The 21,686-nt window shown below is 31.7% G+C and overlaps 1 protein-coding gene across 8 annotated transcripts in view; it reads right to left on the reverse strand.

Annotated features, from left to right (window-relative positions):
- The window catches only part of LOC117227422 (uncharacterized), a 278,167-nt gene that overhangs the window by 47,579 nt on the left and 208,902 nt on the right, over nucleotides 1-21,686 (reverse strand). For 7 of the 8 annotated variants that reach the window (XM_033482653.2, XM_033482663.2, XM_033482635.2 and 4 more), the window contains one exon: nucleotides 16,771-16,851. The exons of the other annotated variant lie outside the window; for it this stretch is intronic. In XM_033482653.2, the coding sequence (XP_033338544.2) occupies nucleotides 16,771-16,851 (81 nt within the window). The remainder of the gene's footprint in view (nucleotides 1-16,770; nucleotides 16,852-21,686) is intronic. 8 annotated transcript variants of the gene reach the window in all.

Consider the following 21,686-nt stretch of genomic DNA (forward strand, 5'->3'; position numbering starts at 1 on the left):
TCGCATCCGCAATTTCTCGAAACTGTGTTGCTTTTGGAAAATATCGCGGAACGTTCGGTTTGTTTTTCCGTGTGTTATTAATTCGGTTGTAGCGGTTCCTGGCAATGAAATTCACGGACATCCGCGACATCTGTGGTGCCGTTGGAAATTGTACGGAGTTGCAACGAAGCGGAAGTCGGTCAAAAGTTACAAGCGAACAGAATTGTCCACGTGATTAATTTGATTTTCTCTGGTGCAATTTGATGCGATCGACCAATAGATTCTCTCTTGTTTGCACTCTTTCCAACGAAATACTTCGCCTTATCTGCATGCTTAAAAAGATATGCTTCCTTTATATATTATATATTATATATTATTATTATTATTATATATTATTATTATTATTATATATTATTATATATTATTATATATTATATATTATATTATATTATATTATATATATATATATATATATATTATTATTATTATATATTATATATTATATATATTAATTATATTTATCACCTTGACATAACCTCTAAGCTGAAGATAGAAAGTATATTCTTTTTTACAATCGAATAGAAGATAAACAGTGTAAACTTTTGCATGGACAAAAATGGGTTAGTTTTTATAACAGATATAGGTGATACGATGAAACCTGAATTCGTAAAAAAGGTTTAAAAAAGAATAGATTTGAATCTATTTTATCTAACGGAGTTTATACTGAATGAAATATTATTTATTTGATGAAAGCAAATAAATTGAACGATAAACGTATAACACGTTTACCCAATTTCATGCTATTAAATTAATATAATATACGCTATGTCAGATTACATCAATTCCATGTCTCTGTATAATTTTATGTGCCGAAATTAAATGGTATTTTTACTGTGAGAATTCAATTTTAGTAGCGCATTTCTCCGGCCACATTTTAAATACTACACAGAAATGGGTTAAATTCACGGTTTTAATTGTTTCCCCTATGCAGTGATAAAGTGAAGCAATAAATGGTTGCCTCCACAAATTGGTTTTCATTAAAAATTTCCATTTCAAGTCGCTAAATTCTCGCGAACGCGTAATTTGAAATAAAATTCTTTGAAAATTTCAATTAAAAACGTTGCGCTAACAGTAATAGTAAAATGAATAAAATAATTAAGTAGGTTAGGTTCTTTTCACAAGTTATAGACTTCATGACTTATTAATTAATTTATGCATTTATGCATAATTTACGCATTTTGTGCATTATAACACAATTAGATTAACAGCAATGACGAATACTATTGTATTATTAATTTTAGTATTAATATAATATTGTATTATATAGTAACAAGATCTTGGGTTTTATGCATTTATGATAAAAATAAATAAATCGATTTATAAATGCGTAAAATCTACAATTTTGTTATTATATAACACAATAGTATATTAATATAATATTAATATATACATATACATATTATTATATTATATTATTTATATAATACTAATATATATATAAATATAATGTATATAAGTATATAAGTATAATATTATAAGTATAATAAGTATTCGATAATATTATATATATTATCATATTATATATATATAGTATATATATATATATAGAAGTATTATATATTATATTATTGATATAATATTAATAAGTATATAAGTATATATACAAAAGTATAATATTATAAGTATAATAAGTATTCGATAACGACGAGCAAAATTTGATTCGTCAATCTTTATCTCTTGTCCATCATCCGAATAAAAGTCTAGTAACACTTCTAGTAACTTTAAACGCCGTCCCTTGTAATTTTATTTAAACTGCGTCCGGGAGGTGTCATGCAAATTTTACGGTCTTCCCATTCTTCGCGGGAAACTGTTTTATCTCGCTTTAAATCCGATGCGGTTTTCACCCCTGCACGGAGGAGATCAGATTTTCAACAATTTTTTTCGAAGAATCGTACGACGCGAACTTCGACAATCAGGAGTCCTCTCGCGCAACGAATTTTAATTATATTATGATATTAGAAGAGCGTAGAAGTTATATTATTTATCCGTGCATGCAACATCTGCAGACTATTTGCAGCTTGCAATTTAAAGCTTGCTTTTAATGTCACAAGTTCTTTGACAAACCGTAGTTTATTAACGCTGTTACGTGCACCGCTTCCTCATCGAGAAATAATGGGAAAACGGAAGAAGCTTTAATTTTAATAGGATTTTCAGTTAGGCGGTATTACGGGGGGGGACATGCTGTCAAAGTCTGGGTGACATAGTTTTAAGTGAGTTTCGTTATTAACAGCAGCATTGAAGAATTTGTATACAAAAGTGGTTGCACGAATAGTAGAATCCTAATTATATTCATGAACTGCTTTAATTATTAATTGTTATTGTTTGCAAGATCTCAGTCGCATGTAAGAACAATTTCACGGTCTTTTGGTATAATTTGCGTTGCAAATCTATTTTTTGTACTCTATCGGAACTTTTTTTGGATAATCTGTATCATATGTGGCTCGTTTTGAAATACAAATAAGAATAACAATTACGATTGTTTTATTGCTAGACTGTGGATATTTGTGCAAAATAAAAATTGTTTTCATTAATTGCCAAATGCGAGAACTGCGTGTACATTTAATTATTTTATTAGTCATTTTAATGAATTGACAGTAACATAATAATATAGTTGAATCATTCAAATATGTTTACTATTGTATTTTGCATTTGAACTCCTCACTTGTCTCATAAATGCATAAAATATGCATATTTTATTCTATTTATTCTTTTCATTTATTTTATTTTATTCTATTTATTCTTTTTATTTATTTTATTGTATTCTATTTATACTCTTTATTTATTTTATTTTATTCTATTTATTCTCTTTATTTATTTTATTTTATTCTATTTATTCTCTTTATTTATTTTATTTTATTCTATTTATTCTTTTTATTCATTTTATTTTATTTATTTCGTCTATTTATCGCATTTACGTTAACTCATTAAAAGATAATTGCGCTTGGATCCTTTAAATCGTAAGCATCGCGTGACAAACGAATTGTTCTTCCCTCCCTTGATGCAATAATTCACGTACAGTTACCCACAAAATTAAGCCACGAAATTACACCTTTTAAAATGCAGCAACTTTTTTTTAAAACTGGACTAAGTGACTTGAATTTTTTATAGACGATAGAGGTATTGGTCTACTAGACGATGACTAAAATGCCTTTTTTTTTTAAATATTGCTATTACATGAGATGACGAATAAAAAAATAAAAACTCTCGTTTATTAACTTTTCTATCCGAGCCTATAATAAAAATGTAAAGATAACATATTCTAACTTATATGCGTGCTGAAGAAAGACGGAAAAAGAGTGTTCAATCATCGCACGATTTTCCGTCATTTTTTAACAAGTCGTTCGTCAAATTATAATAACATTCATTCGATCAATTCCTTCTCGAAGCAACGAAGAGTAACGTACAATTCCGCCGTGCAGACTGCCGAATTTATTGCGAGGGATAGCTAAATAGAAACGTTTCGCCTAACCCGCGACAGGACAAAATTATTATCTTCGCGCAATAAATTCCATTCGAAAGTACGATCGATTCGTAGAGTTCTACGACCGGTAATAGAATATTTTAGGCAGCAATATTTCTTCGAGAGTTCTTTCTCTCCCAGAAATGTACCGGTCCCATTGCTTTTTAGCTGCGTAATCCCCCATACACCCCGCCCCCGCGCCGCCAAAGCGATTCCCTTTCTGCTCTCTACGATTGGGAATGGACACGAGATAACGTTAATGACCTGAACGATTTCCGATAGTGACAATTGCGGAAATAGTTTCACCATCAGTAAACTTCGCGTATATCGATGTACCTACGATTTATTTCTCCCTGAACAAGGTAAGTATAGTCCGTGTTAAAAGTGTTCGTACACTGAATTTTCCGATTTTTTACGAATTGTCGATATCCCTTAACAATTTTAATAGATTCAAAATAATAGATCGATAATTCGTAATATTTTCAAGCATTCCATCATTCCGAATCGAAATGCATAAAATCATAATTGCCTAAATGCATAAAATTATATAATATATATCACATACATATTATATAATACATAATTATTATATTTTAATCATTATATAATTTACAATCATATTATTATTATAATTATATAATACATCAGTCGAATATTTTAATTATTGTATAATTATAATTACAATAATCTGTAATAATTTATAATAACTAACGTGCTATAATCAGATTACTTTTTGCCCAACTCTGACGCACAAGTGTGCAGATATGTATCAATTTTTGGCTTCTCTTGGCTAACGGAAGATCGTCTGTTATATAGTACATTATGTACCAATATGCGTTTCTTAACAATTCGAAAACATATCAACACGCTCGGACTCCTCGAGGCAGTCGTAAAATCAATCGCGCGTAAAAGTACAAAGGCGTCGCTTGCCAAAACAGAGATAGAAGACCGAAACTTCATTGCCAACTCGGAAAGTTTTATTTACGTGCTGCCCGAGACTGTTTAGCAAGTTTCGATCAAGACACCGAATTCGGCTCGACCAATAGCCGAGTGTGATTATAAATAAAATAACAAGATTCGACAGCCATCATAATTCGGCCATCAGTTCATCCTACCATGATTTTACAACTCAATTAATTAAAAGCTTGATTAAAGAGCTTGGAAGTGGTTAAATAAATGATGTCAGGAAGCCTATCATCATAGGCATTGAAACACGAGAATTTAGTATTGAAAATAATATAATACAATATTCGATATAATATAATATTTCTCGGATGCCAGTACAGGTATAAAAAGCTCAACGAATCCAAAAAAATATAAAAGTGTAGACAATAGTGTACTGCAACGGTTTCAGCGACAAAGAGACGCGTGCATACGAATTTCCTCTGGTCTCATGGCACACGAGAAAGATTTGGTGGCGAACAAAAGAATCTAATTTCGTGGTTATTTACGTTGGAAATATAAGTGATTTGGCGGCTAAAAAGACTTGGAATATTCTGAAATATCATATAAATTGTAAAATTACTCTTCTTCTATTTAAATATAATTTAATATTAGAAAAATGATTGTTCTCCTATCTGAACACTTTTTTCATCCTATTAGTTTGGATATGGGAGGCTCTACTATTTTAGTAGTAATTTAATATTTATCGATATTTAACGATATCGGTTATATAGTGTGTTTGTTTTGAACTGCGACGTTTCAATAAACGTCTTCGTCACTCTTGCTGATATAAAAAAATGTGTCAGAACAACTTTGTTCAGTTCAAAGTCAAAAATATTATGACTCATGTTGTTTTCTCTCAACTTGATCTTTTTTCAAGCATAGTCGGCGATCGAAGACATTGCAACATGAATAAATTTATTACTTACGAAGAAAACAAAATTTCTAAATTTTTTCACCGCCTTCAAACTAGCGTGATTTTTCTACCGAAGGTCATTTAAAGGTGACAATGTCAGAGGTCGTTGAATTCCTCTCGACGTGCACCATAGTGCCGCGAAGTTGCCCTGCCACACTTTTTTATATCAGCAGAAATAACAAAGTTGTCCTGCCACATTTTTTTATATCAGCAAAAATAACAAAGTTGTCCTGCCACATTTTTTATATCAGCAGAAATAACAAAGTTGTTCTGACACATTTTTTATATCAGCACAAATAACAAAGTTGTCCTGCCACATTTTTTTATATCAGCAGAAATAACAAAGTTGTCCTGCCACATTTTTTTATATCATCAAAAATAAGGAAGGCACATCAACGTGCAGGATAAAACGAACACCCTATATATGGATGGCACTATTCTTTAGCATCTGATATATTCGAATAAAATAAAAACAATAATTGCACAATATTGTGTAACATTTTTCAATAACAACGACGATTTTTCATAGAGACTCATTTCGATTACGATGTCCAAGAATTTTAATTTCATATCCATCAATACTTTCATATTTTCATCAAATCCATGAATGATGTCGTTAAAAAGAATTGCGTTCTTAACGTTGTATCGTAAAATGAAGTTGTCCGTGCAGTTATATTATCCCGCTCGCTACACGGCAATAGTGATCCTGTTATGCGTGGTCGCAACGAACACCTCATGCTAAATTCTAATCTCGGCTACCGAACCCAGTTATCCGCTCATTTGCATCCGAATTTTGGACGCGGTTAATGCCAGAATTTATGGCCGCTTCGCTGGCGAATAATTCTAATGAATGTAAAAATATTAATTTCGTTGGAAGCCGTTGTTAGGAATACTACATAAAGTAGTAGAATTATAGGTGAAGAGAAATTCATGTTCTTGTATCTATATTTCTGTATCGATTACGGTGTCATGTATCATGCATAGACTGCGGGTCATTATGAAATGCAAATATAATTAACTAAAATGATTGCGCTATAATTAATAATTCTTATAATTATAATTGTAATTATTAATAATTCTTATATTACATTATTAATAATTCTTACATTATATTATCAATAGTATTAATTATTAATAATTGCAATAATGATTACAATTATAATAATTAATAATTATAATGATAATAATTTTTCTTTGGTTCTTATAGCGGGGGAAAATCTTCAATTATAATAATTATAATAATCACAATAATTACAATAATTATAATAATTGTAATAATTATAACAATAATTATAAGTTTAACATAATTATTATAATAATTATTACAATACAATCTCGAATAAATTCTTCGAATCAAGTTTTACATCGAAATGTTATTCAAATAAATCCTTCGAAACAAATATTATGTATAAATGTTATTTGAACAATACTTAACTCTGTTTTAATAACTCGTCGCGGGAAATAAGGAATAAATTCAGTTATATATAATTATAATAGCGTTTAATTGTGCTTTAAAGTCGAGTGCAAAGGGCTATTGCATTACGACATAACCTAGAACAAGATCAAAATAATAAATTAAAATATATATATATATATATTATAATTATGACAATATCTTCGGGTGATGCAACAGTTGCAACAGAATGATTAATAACATTCACGATGAAAATACTTTCTTCATTTGCAAGAAAGAGATAAAGAATTCGCGTTCTCCCATTTTGTCATTCCAATCAGTTGCAATTTTTGAACAAATGTTTATATATATATATAACGAACTGAATTTATTCCCCTTATTTCCCGCGATTAATATTCGACGTTCAGTAAATTCGTAGCAAATTATTCGCATCGTTATACAAATTTCCTGCGAGAGTTAAACGAACAATAAAAAAAAGAAGAAGAGGAGGAGAACGGACTTAGGTCATAAAATGAAGACGGTCCCCTTTCCCCTGTTACACACTGACTCGGAGAAAAAAGGCTTCGTCCCGTCGTGACAATGCCCTCTTGTCGGACTTAATACGATCGATTGAAGAATGAATGAAAACGCCACCGGTCGGGGAAGGCTCTGCCCCGAGCTGACTCGACCCTGCCCACATGATAGAATATTCGCCGTGGAATTATTCAAATTAGGCTGAATCGACTGCCGTGAACCGCGCGGTGCGCGGGGGCCGTTTGTAATAGAACTGGACCGGAATTTCGACTGTCACCGATAAAGGATGAATTTCAAACCGCGTTTCCGACGAGAACGTTCGCCCGTTGTCGATACCCTTCTCGAGGAGCACGCCGCGGGACACTCGAACCGAAATTCCGTGATCTCTAAGCTACGAACCCCGACTCGCAATCTTTTAAAGGCTTTCAAATATATTGAGATCGGCTCCGGGAAAATTAGAGCGTCGCAGCCGAGAAAACGGCTCCTCGGATTGATATTGGGATTTGATAAATCGCAATCGAAAGCTTCTCTCCTGAACATATCCGCTCCGAACTTGAGCAATATTTTGGTTATAGTGAAATAATTATTATCAAATAATTTTGAGAATAATTTTGGTGGTAATTTAATTTCGATATTATATTATAATATAATTTCTTTGTGTGTGTGTGTGTGTGAATTAAATTCAAATTTACGCAAATCATATGTACTCTTTTTCACAGATCAATGTTGACCATTTTGCGAATTATGTTCTTCTATTTTGTTTTCTTATGCTGTTGTAATAAAACGAAAATTCCCTATAATCTTACTGTTCTGAAATTTTTGATTCTCTTTTTTTGTATGCGTGTACCAATGAACTCGAAATACTTATTTAATGGTAGACATATTTTTATCTATAACGATTCTCTTGCTGCGATAATTTTATATAGATTTTCATGTAATAATTATGACAATATCTTCGGGTGATGCAACAGTTGCAACAGAATGATTAATAACATTCACGATGAAAATACTTTCTTCATTTGCAAGAAAGAGATAAAGAACTCGCGTTCTCCCATTTTGTCATTCCAATCAGTTGCAATTTTTGAACAAATGTTTTCAGACGTCGCCCAGTATAAACTAGTTTCTCAAACATAAAAAAAGGCCAAATCGTTTGGTCCCATTTTTAAAAAGTTATTCCGTTTTAAGAAGTGTTGGAACCACTTTCGTGAGCCACCGAATGTTAAGTTTTCATTTTTGGTTTTCGTTAGATGATACGATTTTGTGGAATTTTGTTTTTGGTTGTTCAGCAATTAACGTATACAGGGTGTATATGTTATCTTTAGCATTTTCTGAGATTTAGAAATATGCGAACTCGTAATCCACCAAGTACTGTAATTTCTCCCTAATTCGCGCTCAGATTGCGCACGAATGGAACATGCATTCGATACTCTTAAAGAGACAGAGTGGTTTCACGGGATATGCTGGAATTAGTGCTAATATTGAAACCATGGATGCCAAGGTGTCAAAGTGTCACGTGTCTGCCAGCGACCGCAGAACAAACAGTAATTAACTGTGCGACTGCGGATCGTTGATTCATGAGATATCGTGGTATGCGTGACACGATGCCGCGAACAGTGGTCATACTCTAATGACTTGTCAAACGTCAATCGAGAAATTATTCGACAAATTCGACCATTTTTGTCTCCTTCGGCGAGCATTTTTTTTACGTCGTTCGCGAAAATAATACGAAATACATAGTTTGTTTTAACTGAAATCGTGCACGTAATTTGGGAATGGAAACTATGTTGTTTAAGCAGAAAATGTTTATTAATGTTTATTTTTATAATGAAAACATTGTAATTTATTTGAAAGATATTGAAACTCGTGGTTTTTTATGCGAAATATTTTTACGTGGTATTTTGTTGAAATGTTTACGTTTGAATGTGTTAGATAAATTATGCGCGTATATAAATAGAAAAGGAATTATGCAAATTTTTAGCAACATATTTCGCTATTTATGAATAATTCCACTCAGATTAAAAGTTTTATTTTGCTAAATATTAATGTTTTCTGTGTTCTCGTAATGTAGTCACTCTCTTTTTATTTTCATTGTTAGAAAATATTTTAAGCATATATTTGAAACATTGTATAAGGTTTAAACACTTCATTTTGCATTATTGTTTTATTATGAAATTTAAAAATGGATTTTATTAATGGAATTTTTATAATTGTATTAATGAAACTGTAAAATATATATATATATGTAGCTTTAGCTTCACTAAATAAAATTTTAGTAATTTCAAATACTGCTCACTCTTATGTTAATTTGCTCATTCTTGCTCCCTTGCTTTAGTGGATTATAACTGGTTTACTTTTTATAAATTTGTCGATCAGAAAAGGTCTAAGAAATTATGTGCTTCTTTTCGCAACATTGCACATTATATTGTAAATTAATAATATTTAATTCCTAGAAAAAAGTGATGTTTTGGGAAATTTTATGAATGACAATGCTTATAACTGAATTTTCGGAATATTCAGCAATTTTTTTAAAATTGTTGAATCATTTTTTAAACATTTGTTAAACATTTTTATGAAGTGTTATTTTATTTATTTCTCTGAACCTAATTAAATAGCCTGGCCAAAATAGTGCTTTATTATCAGCATATTGACATAACCTTAACATTTAAAAAAAATGTGATTTTATTTATTTCTCTGAACCTAATTAAATATCCTGGCCAAAATAGTGCTTTATTATCAGCATATTCACATAACCTTAACATTTTTTAAAAATGTTATTTTATTTATTTCTCTGAACCTAATTAAATATCCTGGCCAAAATAGTGCTTTATTATCAGCATTCGAAAATTTATTGTAGTTATATATAATGTTATTTGTATACAAAAGTAGACAATCTAAAGAATCAATTAAGAAGAACTTATTATACCTCTCAAAGCGACGCGAACTATTGCAAAAATTGTTTTACATTTCAGACTCGAGTACCCGTTCGCTTATCGTCCCGAACAACGCACGTAGTTATAACCAACAAGTTTTAACTGTTGCAACATTGTTGTCATACGAAATTAAATTGAAAGTATCCTCGTTATGGTTGATCCACTGATTAGACGCGAAGTCACGCACCGTTCCGATATACTGGATAGAGTATTGCTGTGACTCGAAAATGTGAAATATTGTATTAAAACTGAAGCAGCCTATTTCAAAGATGCAATATTATCGATTAATCCAAAAAATTCGATTTTTTCAAACGGTTATACAAGTTTCTCCTTTTAAGTATTATATAACCACATCAAACATAATGACAATTAACTCTGTGATTGGCACATTAGTTCCATATATGTATGGTTAGAGTGACCATTATATGTATTTTTTATTTAACATAATCCTTAATTTCATTGCTCTGTTCTTCAAATTTACTTTTTATCTAAAATAGGCATTTTGTCTTTTATTTTGTCCTTTATTTAGCGAATCATTTTATTTTGTCCTTCATTTTGTGAATAGTTTTATTTTGTTCTTTATTTTGAGAATAGTTTTATTTTGCCTGTCATTTAATGAATAATTTTATTTTGTCTCTCATTTAGTGAATAATCTTATTTTGTGAATAATTTTATTTTGTCTTTTAATTTGAGAATAATTTTATTTTGCCTCTCACACATTTAGTGAATAATAAATAAATAAAGTATATAATACATCCTTTAACGAAGAAATTCGTTCAAAATAATAATAAATAAATAATAATAAATATTAAGTAATATACACAATAATATAGAAATAACATATAATAATAAATAAATAAAGTATATAATATATCCTTGAAGTTGAGAAGTTCGTTCAAAACTGTCTCAAAGAAACAGTTTCATAATTGCAATAGCTGCAACAGAGAACATCGGCTGCCCGTCGAATGGAATTCGATTAAATTCTGCTCGATTAAGAATTGTTCATTGGAAGGTCATTTATGGTTCGTTACGTTTATCGTGTCCGCCGAGAATCTCGGTGAAAATATATTGTTACACGTCGCCGTTACGGGATCCGTCCGTAAATTATTTCCCATCGATCGACGATGCAACTTCTAATAAGTGACGCGCGGATCTCGAACCGTGGAAGTCGCGTACTTAAAAGTTTCCGCTGTTCTCGCAGCGACCGGGGGTGAGGGGGGAGGAGGGTCGATCCAACAAAACGTTTGTTCCATAGTTGGATTCAATTCCGCGCGGTTCGCCTAAATCAAATTTCACGGAAACTTAATCATAGTTCCCGTGCGCACGGCTCTACTTATTATCATCGGATATCGCGTTTCCCCGGCGAAATTTCGCGTACACGTGTTTCGACATTTCTCATCGAACTGTCAAGAAACTTTTCTGTCTGCCATTGGGAAGCACATCGCACGGTGCTAAAAAAAAAGAAATAAAAAAAAAGAAGCAAAACCGACGAGCCGAAAATAGGAAAACGAGATGTTTTGTTTGTCGGTACAGTCGGTCCTGTGAGTTTTCGAACCCTCTGTATTGCTAAAAAAAAATTGTTGAAATAGAGGGATGCGTTTAAGATTTTGCAATAAATTGTTTACTGTAAAGTGGAAACGTGGGTAAAGATTATTTGTACCTAATTACGACAAAATTGAGTAATGAACAAAGATATATATTATTTATAGTATTTATATTTATATTATTTATATTATTTATACTATTTATATTTATATTCATATTGAATTTATTTATTTTATATTTTATATATACATATATATAAATATAAATAATATATATAAAATATAATATAAATAATAATTCCTCCCTAGTAATATACAGTATATATATGTATAGATATATAAATAATATAATAATATAATAATATATATAATAAATTACAGTATATATACTATAATTTATTATTATTATATTATTTATATTATTATATTACATTATATAGTATATATGTATATATATATATATATATAATATTATATATATATATATATATATATATAATATATATATATATATATATATTATATATGTAATATAATAATATAAATGATATAATAAATTACAGTATATATATTATTATTACTATTATTATTATATTATATTATTATATTATTATAAAATAATTTATGAGACAAATAATGAATAATCGTTATCGTGATAAATATTTATTCGATTAACGCCTAACACTGCACGAAACATTGATGACTCGAGGTCCGATCCCCCCCTAGATCCTCTCGATTTTAATGATCTCGAACGATTTGGAAGGTTATTATTATTATAAATCGTCAAAACGCCGCGTTTCCCCGCCATGCGTCGCCTAAAAAGTCATCTGTGCCTTCGAGAGATTGACATTAACGTGGTCTCGCTTATCTATCCGTCTGTCACGGACGACGGACATCACGGACGAGACGACGTCCCTTTCCCGAGGAGTTCCTACGGCCTTCGTAGTAGTTTTTCTCCCCCGGGGTGGCCCGGGCTGTACGCTAGTTTTTCTCGCGCGATCAGTTTCACGGGCAGCGTGAGAAACGATTCCGACGTTCATCGATCACCGGCCGCGTACAGATAGGAAGGCGGGTCCCGTGCGTGTCGTTGCGGCGTCGGCATCTATTTACCGATACCTCTTCGGACAAAGAGTAATTGCCGGCTTCGCCGGGCACTCTTGTCCTGTCGCCAAAGCCTGTGCCGGCCGGCCACCGTGAATACTCTAATTTGCCTGCGTGAAAGCGTTCTCTGGTTACCGGCGCGTACGTGCACGTCGCATAAATTCCGCGGCTTAAGAAGAACCCATCCGAAACTTACTTTCTGTTCGTCGAAAACGTAATCGCTCGCTATACCGCGCGTTCGGAGTTTATCTTTTGCTTTACAGATTTTTGTTTCTTTCGTTGCTCCGGTTCGGTGGTGGGTAAATTAGAGCGATACTTTTTATTTAAGCGGATTTGTTATTTTTTCTTTGTTTTTTAGGAATGTGCTTGGGAATTGAAACTTTATTGTTGCCCGGTTTTCGATTCCCATTGGGAAGAGGTGGAGATGCGATTATTCGAGGCTCGTGGCTTATTTTTAGAGTCACCGGTTGCCAACAATGATATCAATGTCAATGTCAATATCAATGTCAATGTCAATGTCAATGTCAATGTCAATGTCAATGTCAATGTCAATGTCAATGTCAATGTCAATATCAATATCAATATCAATATCAATATCTCAATATCAATATCAATATCTCAATATCAATTTCAATATCTCAATATTAATATCAATATCTCAATATCAATATCAATATCTCAATATCAATATCAATATCAATATCTCAATATCAATATCAATATCTCAATATCAATATCTCAATATCAATATCAATATCTCAATATCAATATCAATATCTCAATATCAATATCAATATCTCAATATCAATATCAATATCTCAATATCAATATCAATATCAATATCAATATCAATATCAATATCAATATCAATATCAATATCAATATCAATATCAATATCAATATCAATATCAATATCAATATCAATATCAATATCAATATCAATATCAATATCAATATCAATATCAATATCAATATCAATATCAATATCAATATCAATATCAATATCAATATCAATATCAATATCAATATCAATATCAATATCAATATCAATATCAATATCAATATCAATATCAATATCAATATCAATATCAATATCAATATCAATATCAATATCAATATCAATATCAATATCAATATCAATATCAATATCAATATCAATATCAATATCAATATCAATATCAATATCAATATCAATATCAATATCTCAATATCGATATCTCAATATCGATATCTCAATATCGATATCTCAATATCAATATCTCAATATCTCGATATTAATATCTCAATATCAATATCTCAATATCATGCACAAAAAATAGCGAAGCAAAAGTATATCTTTCAACATGATAACACAGCTGTGCATACTGCAAGAACAACGCGAGCCAGTTTTTTATTGGCCAGTAAGATCGCCGGATATGAAAATGATTGAGAACTGTCTAGGGATGCTAGCTGAGGAAGTATACTGAAGAGGAGAGCAATTTAACGCCACAAATGAATTAAAAAGGTTTATTGAGTGTACGTGGAAGAATTTGGTACAAAACACAATTAAAAAACTGGAGATTAAGGAGTGTCTTATAGTCAGTTCTTTGTTCAGTAACGAAAACGTTGTAACTGGACGACATTGCGTATGCGTATGTTATTAAGAAGCTAATTTCCTTTCCCATCAGAATACAGCAGGAGCCTGGGAATGAAATCTAGGAACTCATTTATATTTGTATTGATTATTCATGCTGGTGATAATCATAGCTTTCCTATATTATGCACCTATTGATGCATTTCGTGACACACGTAGAAGTGTGTAATATTAAAACCATCGTATATATTTATATTTATATATATTTATATTTTATAGATTTTATTTTATATATTGAATTTATTATATAGTATATATTACTAATATATATTATTTATATATAAAATATAAAATAAATAAATTCAATATATATATATATATATATATATAATAATACATTTTTGTAAAGGAAAAAGTTGCTTCGAATGATCTCAAGAACCCCACGTTTCCCGGAAATACCATAATCTTAGAACATCCTGTATATGTGTAAAGTCAAATTGTTTCATCCATCTACTTAAATTATAATTTTCTCATATCTCAGCTTTACAATCCCTAATTAAATTTTATGCTACCACTATCGGGGCAGCATGAAATACTTGCATAAATAACATGCGAACATATCTCAAGTATCAATTATATCAATTATATCAATTATATTAAATCCTGAAAATATGAAAACATCGTCTTCGTTTGTTGACATCTGTACAGATGCAGTGAAAAAACGTTTCCCAAAACGGGACCGAATACTTTTCAGGTGTTCCTTCGTGTACAGTTTGGATAAAAAATTCACCATGCCTTACCAAGCAGCTGCAAAGAAAGTTACAACTATTACACACGGTACATGTAAGCAAAGAAATGGCATCCGAATTATTCAGCGAACTCTCGTAGCACGAAATTCGCTTTATTCAGATACTGCGCTATATATTCTAGGGAATATTTCATGTGTGTGTGTGTGTGTGTGTGTGTGTCCGTATACGCGACGTCCCGTATCAGAAGTTATTTGTCTTTGAATTTATTCGTCGTTTAACCGTCTAACCCCTTCCATTCGCATTTATCCCTCAGTATACGTTGTTTCGTTCGTTCAGCATTACCTTTCAGACTCGCATCATTTATTCCTTCGGACACGCTATTGGTCGTTTTAAATACGGCCAGTAATTTAGTAGAGTGACGAGTAATTTAGTAATTAATTATGCGTGAACAGTGGACAATAGAATTTGGATGAGTATGTTACTAAATTAATTTAGTCGAGAAGATCCATTTCTATTTTTTAGTCGATTATTATATTATATATAATAATATATATATGTATATATATACATATAAACAATATTATATATTATATTATATATAAACAATATTAAGAATAAATATATAATAATTAAATAATAAATATAAGTAAATATATTAAATATATAAACAATATTATATATATATACATTGAAAAGTTAAACTGTATAACATCGACCACATTTCAACATTTATTCTAGTTATAGATTACCGTAAACATAAATGTTGGCATCCGTGCCAATAATTCAAGGCAAAGCGTAAATCCGTTAAAAATTTGACTCGATCAACAACAATACAAGTTATTCCAGAATTGCCGGTGCAACTCGATGATTCCCGAGGTGATTTCAAGCAACTTTTTCCTTAGCGAAAATGCTCTCCGCAGCTTCGTTAACGAGTTATTAATGAAAAACGCGGACCAATCGAAGAACGAATACGGCTGCGGCCACGCCCCGATGCGCCGCCGCGGCCGCCGCTACGTCGAGCTCGCTCTGCCGTGGGTACACGCCAGCTGAACCCGCGCTCCGATTGGTCCGCGTTTTTCATTAATAACTCGTTAACGAAGCGACGGAGAACATTTTCGCTAAGGAAAAATTTGCTCCAAATCGCCTGAGCAATCACTACATTCCCTTCTCGATCACCTGTGTATCAAAATAGAAACCCGGAATGTTCACAGAAGTTGCAAAAAACGTGCCTGTCCATAATTAATCAATATCAATGTCCATCTCTGATTTCGAAAACTCGACTGCATCGATCTGAACATGTTTTTATCTTCGTCACCTTTTAGCAGCAAGTAGCTGGTGCTCGTCACTCGACTGAATCACTGGTCGCCTTCAAGCCGGCCTTATCAGCTATCACGACGACTACTATTACAGGCACACGTGCGCGACTCTGGCAATCGTTTCGTCCCAATCGTTCTCCACGCCGACCCATTCTCTCGCTTCCGATCTCCGTTTTGCGCTCGCACGCACCACTCATTCGTTCCGTTCTCTCGACATGGTCTTTGATTCTTTGCCGTTTGATTCGTCATTTGCTTTGGAAACGATACAGATACCCTCCGTTATGCTTGAACTGTAGAAGCCGGGACAGTCGGCCACGACGAGCGAGGCTCCGGGGATTGCCGCCCGCTACGACTCTGCCAACACAACAACAACAAGACCGCTTCACGAGTCTAATTCCTAACCATCTAATTCGCTAGGAACTTGACTTCAGAGAAAATTGAAACTGCCGCACGCGTTTAATCGCGCGCCGCCGCGGCTGCTATTTTCCCCGCGGATTCGGCGGCCGCGTTCTCCTTTTATTTTTAAAGGAGAGATCGGTATGCGGTGACCTCGATTATACAGGTCGTTTACATATAACAGATATAGGTGATGCGATGAAACCTGAATTCGTATAAAAAGTTTAAAAAAGAATAGATTTGAATCTATTTTATCTAACGGAGTTTACCGAATGAAGTATCATTTATTTGATAAAAGCAAACAAATTGAATGATAAACGTACAACACGTTTACCCAATTTCATGCTATTAAATTAATATAGTACACGCTATATCATATTATACTGATAGAATATTATATATATATTACATTATATATTATATATTATATATTATATATATATTACATTATATATTATATATTATATATTATATATTATATATATATTACATTATATATTATATATTATATATTATATATTATATATTATATATTATATATATATTATATTATATTGATAGATTTGATTCTATGTCTCTGTATAATTTTATCTGCTGAAATTAAATGGACTTTTTACTGCGAGAAACGTGTTAAATTCACGGTTTTAATTGTTTCCCCTATGCAGTGATAAAGTGAAGCAATAAATGGTTGCCTCCACAAATTGGTTTTCATTAAAAACTTCCAGTTCAAGTCTCTAAATTCTTTCGAATGCGTAACGCGAAATAAAATTCTTTAAAAGTTTCAATTGAAAATATTGCACGAGCAGTAAATAACAAAGTGGATAAAAAAAATTAAGTGGATTAGGCTCTTCCCACAAGCTTTAGACTTCGTGACTTATTAATTAATTTATGCATTTTGTCATGTATACTGACAGTTTCATTATTGCATTTCTCGTTGTACTCTTTTGTTATTAAATGTTATCGATCGATTGCGTTTCTGCTGACACAAAGAATCGAAACAAATTCTAATATAATACTTGATTTATAATAATATATATTTATAATAATATATCTAATGTAATACTTGAATTATTATATTTATACTCGATTGAAAGTGATAAACTCAAAAAGCGATGTTAATAAATAATTTAAATGACTGCGTTTCTGCTGACAAAAAGAATCGAAACAAATTCTAATATAATACTTGATTTATAATAATATATCTAATGTAATACTTGAATTATTGTATTTATAGTCGATTGAAAGTAATAAACTCAAAGCGATGTTAATGAAGAATTTAAAATGATTATAAATAAATCAAATAAATAAGTAGCAAAGATATAAGTTAATGATATTTCATAAAGTTTAAATGGAACATGTTTTAGTCACATCTCGAATTGTTTTATCATTTCTGGCTGTATACAATTTGAAGCGTGAAAAATTACTCCGATTTAATGATGGCGAGTATAACGGGTAATCGAAATCAAACTATAGAGTAACTTTTAAGGACCATGAAATAATGTACTAATGACTTCTGAAGTTTAAAGTTATTATCACTGATTTTCTACCATCTTGCTCGAGTATCGTAGGTCCAAAGTTCATATTTTCCGAACTTATAATTACTGTCTAAAGTGTATCATCGAAAAAGAAAGTGTCTCAAGTAGTTTATATTATATATAAATATCATTTATATTATATATATAATATTATGTTATATTATATATATAATATTATGTTATATATAAATATATCAATATAAATATCAATACATAAATATAAATATATAAATATCAGTATATAAATATCAATATATAAATATCAATATATAAATATCAATATATAAATATCAATATAAATATCAATATATAAATATCAATGTATAAATATCAATATAAATATCAATATTTGTATATATATATTACGAAAAATTGTTATTCACTATGTTTATGTATACTTCCATGTTAACCAAATACAAATGAAATATCCAAGAAGAAAATGCTAGCATGTAAAAAGTATATTTTGAGAAACTATAAAAATAAGTTTTCAAGCTATGATATAAAATTTATAATATCTAAATATATTACATAAATAATGTAATAAATGTTTTAAATAAATAAGATTTGTCTCTAGAATTGTGTTACTAATACACTAATAATAAAAAGTACGAGCAGATGAAATACAAGATATTGAATACATGAAAAAATTTAATAACGTTATTGCACTATTTTCAATTTACTAAAATTATTAAAAAGAGCGATTTGGTATCTTGTAAATTTCAGTTCCTTACAATCGACTTTGGACAGTTTTCAGCTTGCATAAAAATAATAACAATAATATGTCACAATATGTGTTATGTTATAATATAACAATAATTAATAATAATAACAGTTCAATTGAAATGATAGGAATCGTTACATTTAACGAATCTCGTAAATCCGGCGTAAAATAATTACTTTCGCTTTATCACATTTGTCAGCAGAAAATGCTCGAATGCTTTTTTCGTCAGCGAAAACTGTCAGAGTGTCGGAAATACAAAAAATTAGTCGCCCGATAAAATTAATTGGAGCAGCTAGTAGTATCCGACCTGCAATGATTCCATTAATTACTTGAAACCGGACAAGCACCACAACATTTCTTACTGCTCTTGAAACGCGTTTATCTGCCATTTTTCAATGTCGTGGATAAGGTACGACGTACAGGATAGCGTTGAAAAAATATTAATGAATCTTAGAATTTCTAATTTTTGCTACGTCTATTAATATTTATCTCGATCCAAATAACTATCATAATTTCTTCAGTTCACTGTTATTTTTTATTATCCGTGAATGTTAGCAACTGGACAAATTGAATGCAGCGGTCAAGGAAAAGCGACCAGAATTGGTCCATCGTGAAGGTGTCATTTTCCAACAGGACAATGCTAGGCCGCACACGTCTTTGTCCACTCGGCAAAAATTCATGGATATTGCTTGGGAATTGATGTTACATCTTGTCTGTTGTCTGATCTCGCGTCATCGGATTACTACTTATTTCGATCCCTGGACAACTCCCTTCGTGGTAAAACTTTGAACGATGACGACGCTGTAAAATCTCACTTAACTCAGTTTTTGGCCGAAAAGGATCAGACTTTCTACGAGCGTGGAATTTTCAAGATGTCAGAGAGATGGCAAAAGGTCATCGAACAAAATGGAAAATACATTACAGATTAAACTTCGTTCCAAGTAAAAAGAAACTTTTTATTTCATGAACAAATCGGCAATTACTTAGTTGCCAACCCAATACATGCGACTGCAGAAGGCGTTACATAGTTTCTTCGCAAGGACAGTAATGTCTCCCTAATTGACGCACAGGTTGTTCCCAAAAAACGGACAATTAGGAAAGAGGAGATACGATTACTCGAGCCGTGCGGCTCGTTCTTTTATAGCCGCCGATTGCCAACGACTATAAAAACGAGACGCATGGCACGAATAATCGTACCTCCTCTTCCATAATTGTCCATTTATGCGCGCAACCCGAGCGTCAATTAGGGGAGACATTGCTGTGAACCCAAGGAAGGTGAAACGAAAACGTAACTTACACGACGAATACCCCGTTAATACGTGATCCGACATTCAAAGGTAAGGAGAATACGCATTTGCATTTAAGTCCAAGCTTGAGTGAAGGTAAAGCCTTAACAGTGCAGCGAAATGACTGCGTCCGTATCCTAATTGCGCAGCTATTAAGTTTATTGACGGTAATGTGGTCGTATATCTAGAACACGTAGAAAACCCTATTATGTCACATGTCGAAACAAATGACATGACTTAATCTTTCATGGAGGAGAGGTCAACTGTAGAGGCCGACTTTAAGCGACCCGTTCGCATCTGCAACCGAAATACAGTAATGTCTCGCTATTTGACGCTCAGATTGTGCACGAAAATGGACAATTTGGGAAGAGGAGATACGATTAATCGAGCCTTGCGGCTCGTTTTTATAGTTGTCGACAATTCATAACTATAAAAATGAACCGCAAGGATATCAATAATATTCGTATCTCCTCTTTCCGAATTGTCCATTTTTGTGAACAATCTGAACGTCAGTAAGGGAGACATTACTGTAATCTGAGCGTCAGTTAGGGAGACATTACTGTAATCTGAGCGTCAGTTAGGGAGACATTTCTGTAATCTGAGCGTCAGTAAGGGAGACATTACTGTAATCTGAGCGTCAGTAAGGGAGACATTACTGTAATCTGAACTCAGTAAGGGAGACATTACTGTAATCTGAGCGTCAGTTAGGGAGACATTACTGTAATCTGAGCGTCAGTTAGGGAGACATTACTGTAATCTGAGCGTCAGTGAGGGAGACATTACTGTAATTAGTGTCTGGTGTAAGAAAACTTGGACCTCATGGGATGATCAAATAGAAAATTTAACATTTGAATTATGAAAATGCATCATTTCGAAAGTACGAATATTTTTCATATATTTTTACCGATTAGTACAAATGTTTAAAAAAGAAATACGATATAAAATTTACCATTTAGGGCACTATACTGCATCGTTTCAGAAATGTGTATGATCTCCTCATATGTAGAAGTTAATTTGAAACAATTATTTTGACAATAGATTTTTAAAAAAATATTTTTAACCTTGTTAATGGTATTAACGACGTTATGTGACTGATGGTACAACCGGAAATGGAGTGTCCCATACGACAAAATAAATTCAAAATGGGAAATAAAATTCTTCTATAGAGAATTTTTTTCTTTCTTAACAGAGTCTGCTTTGAATATTTGTTGTTCGTTTAACACATGACTGCCTTGATGATGTAAACTTTAT

Source organism: Megalopta genalis, chromosome 16, assembly GCF_051020955.1.
Source record: "Megalopta genalis isolate 19385.01 chromosome 16, iyMegGena1_principal, whole genome shotgun sequence".
Taxonomy (NCBI): Eukaryota; Metazoa; Arthropoda; class Insecta; order Hymenoptera; family Halictidae; genus Megalopta; species Megalopta genalis.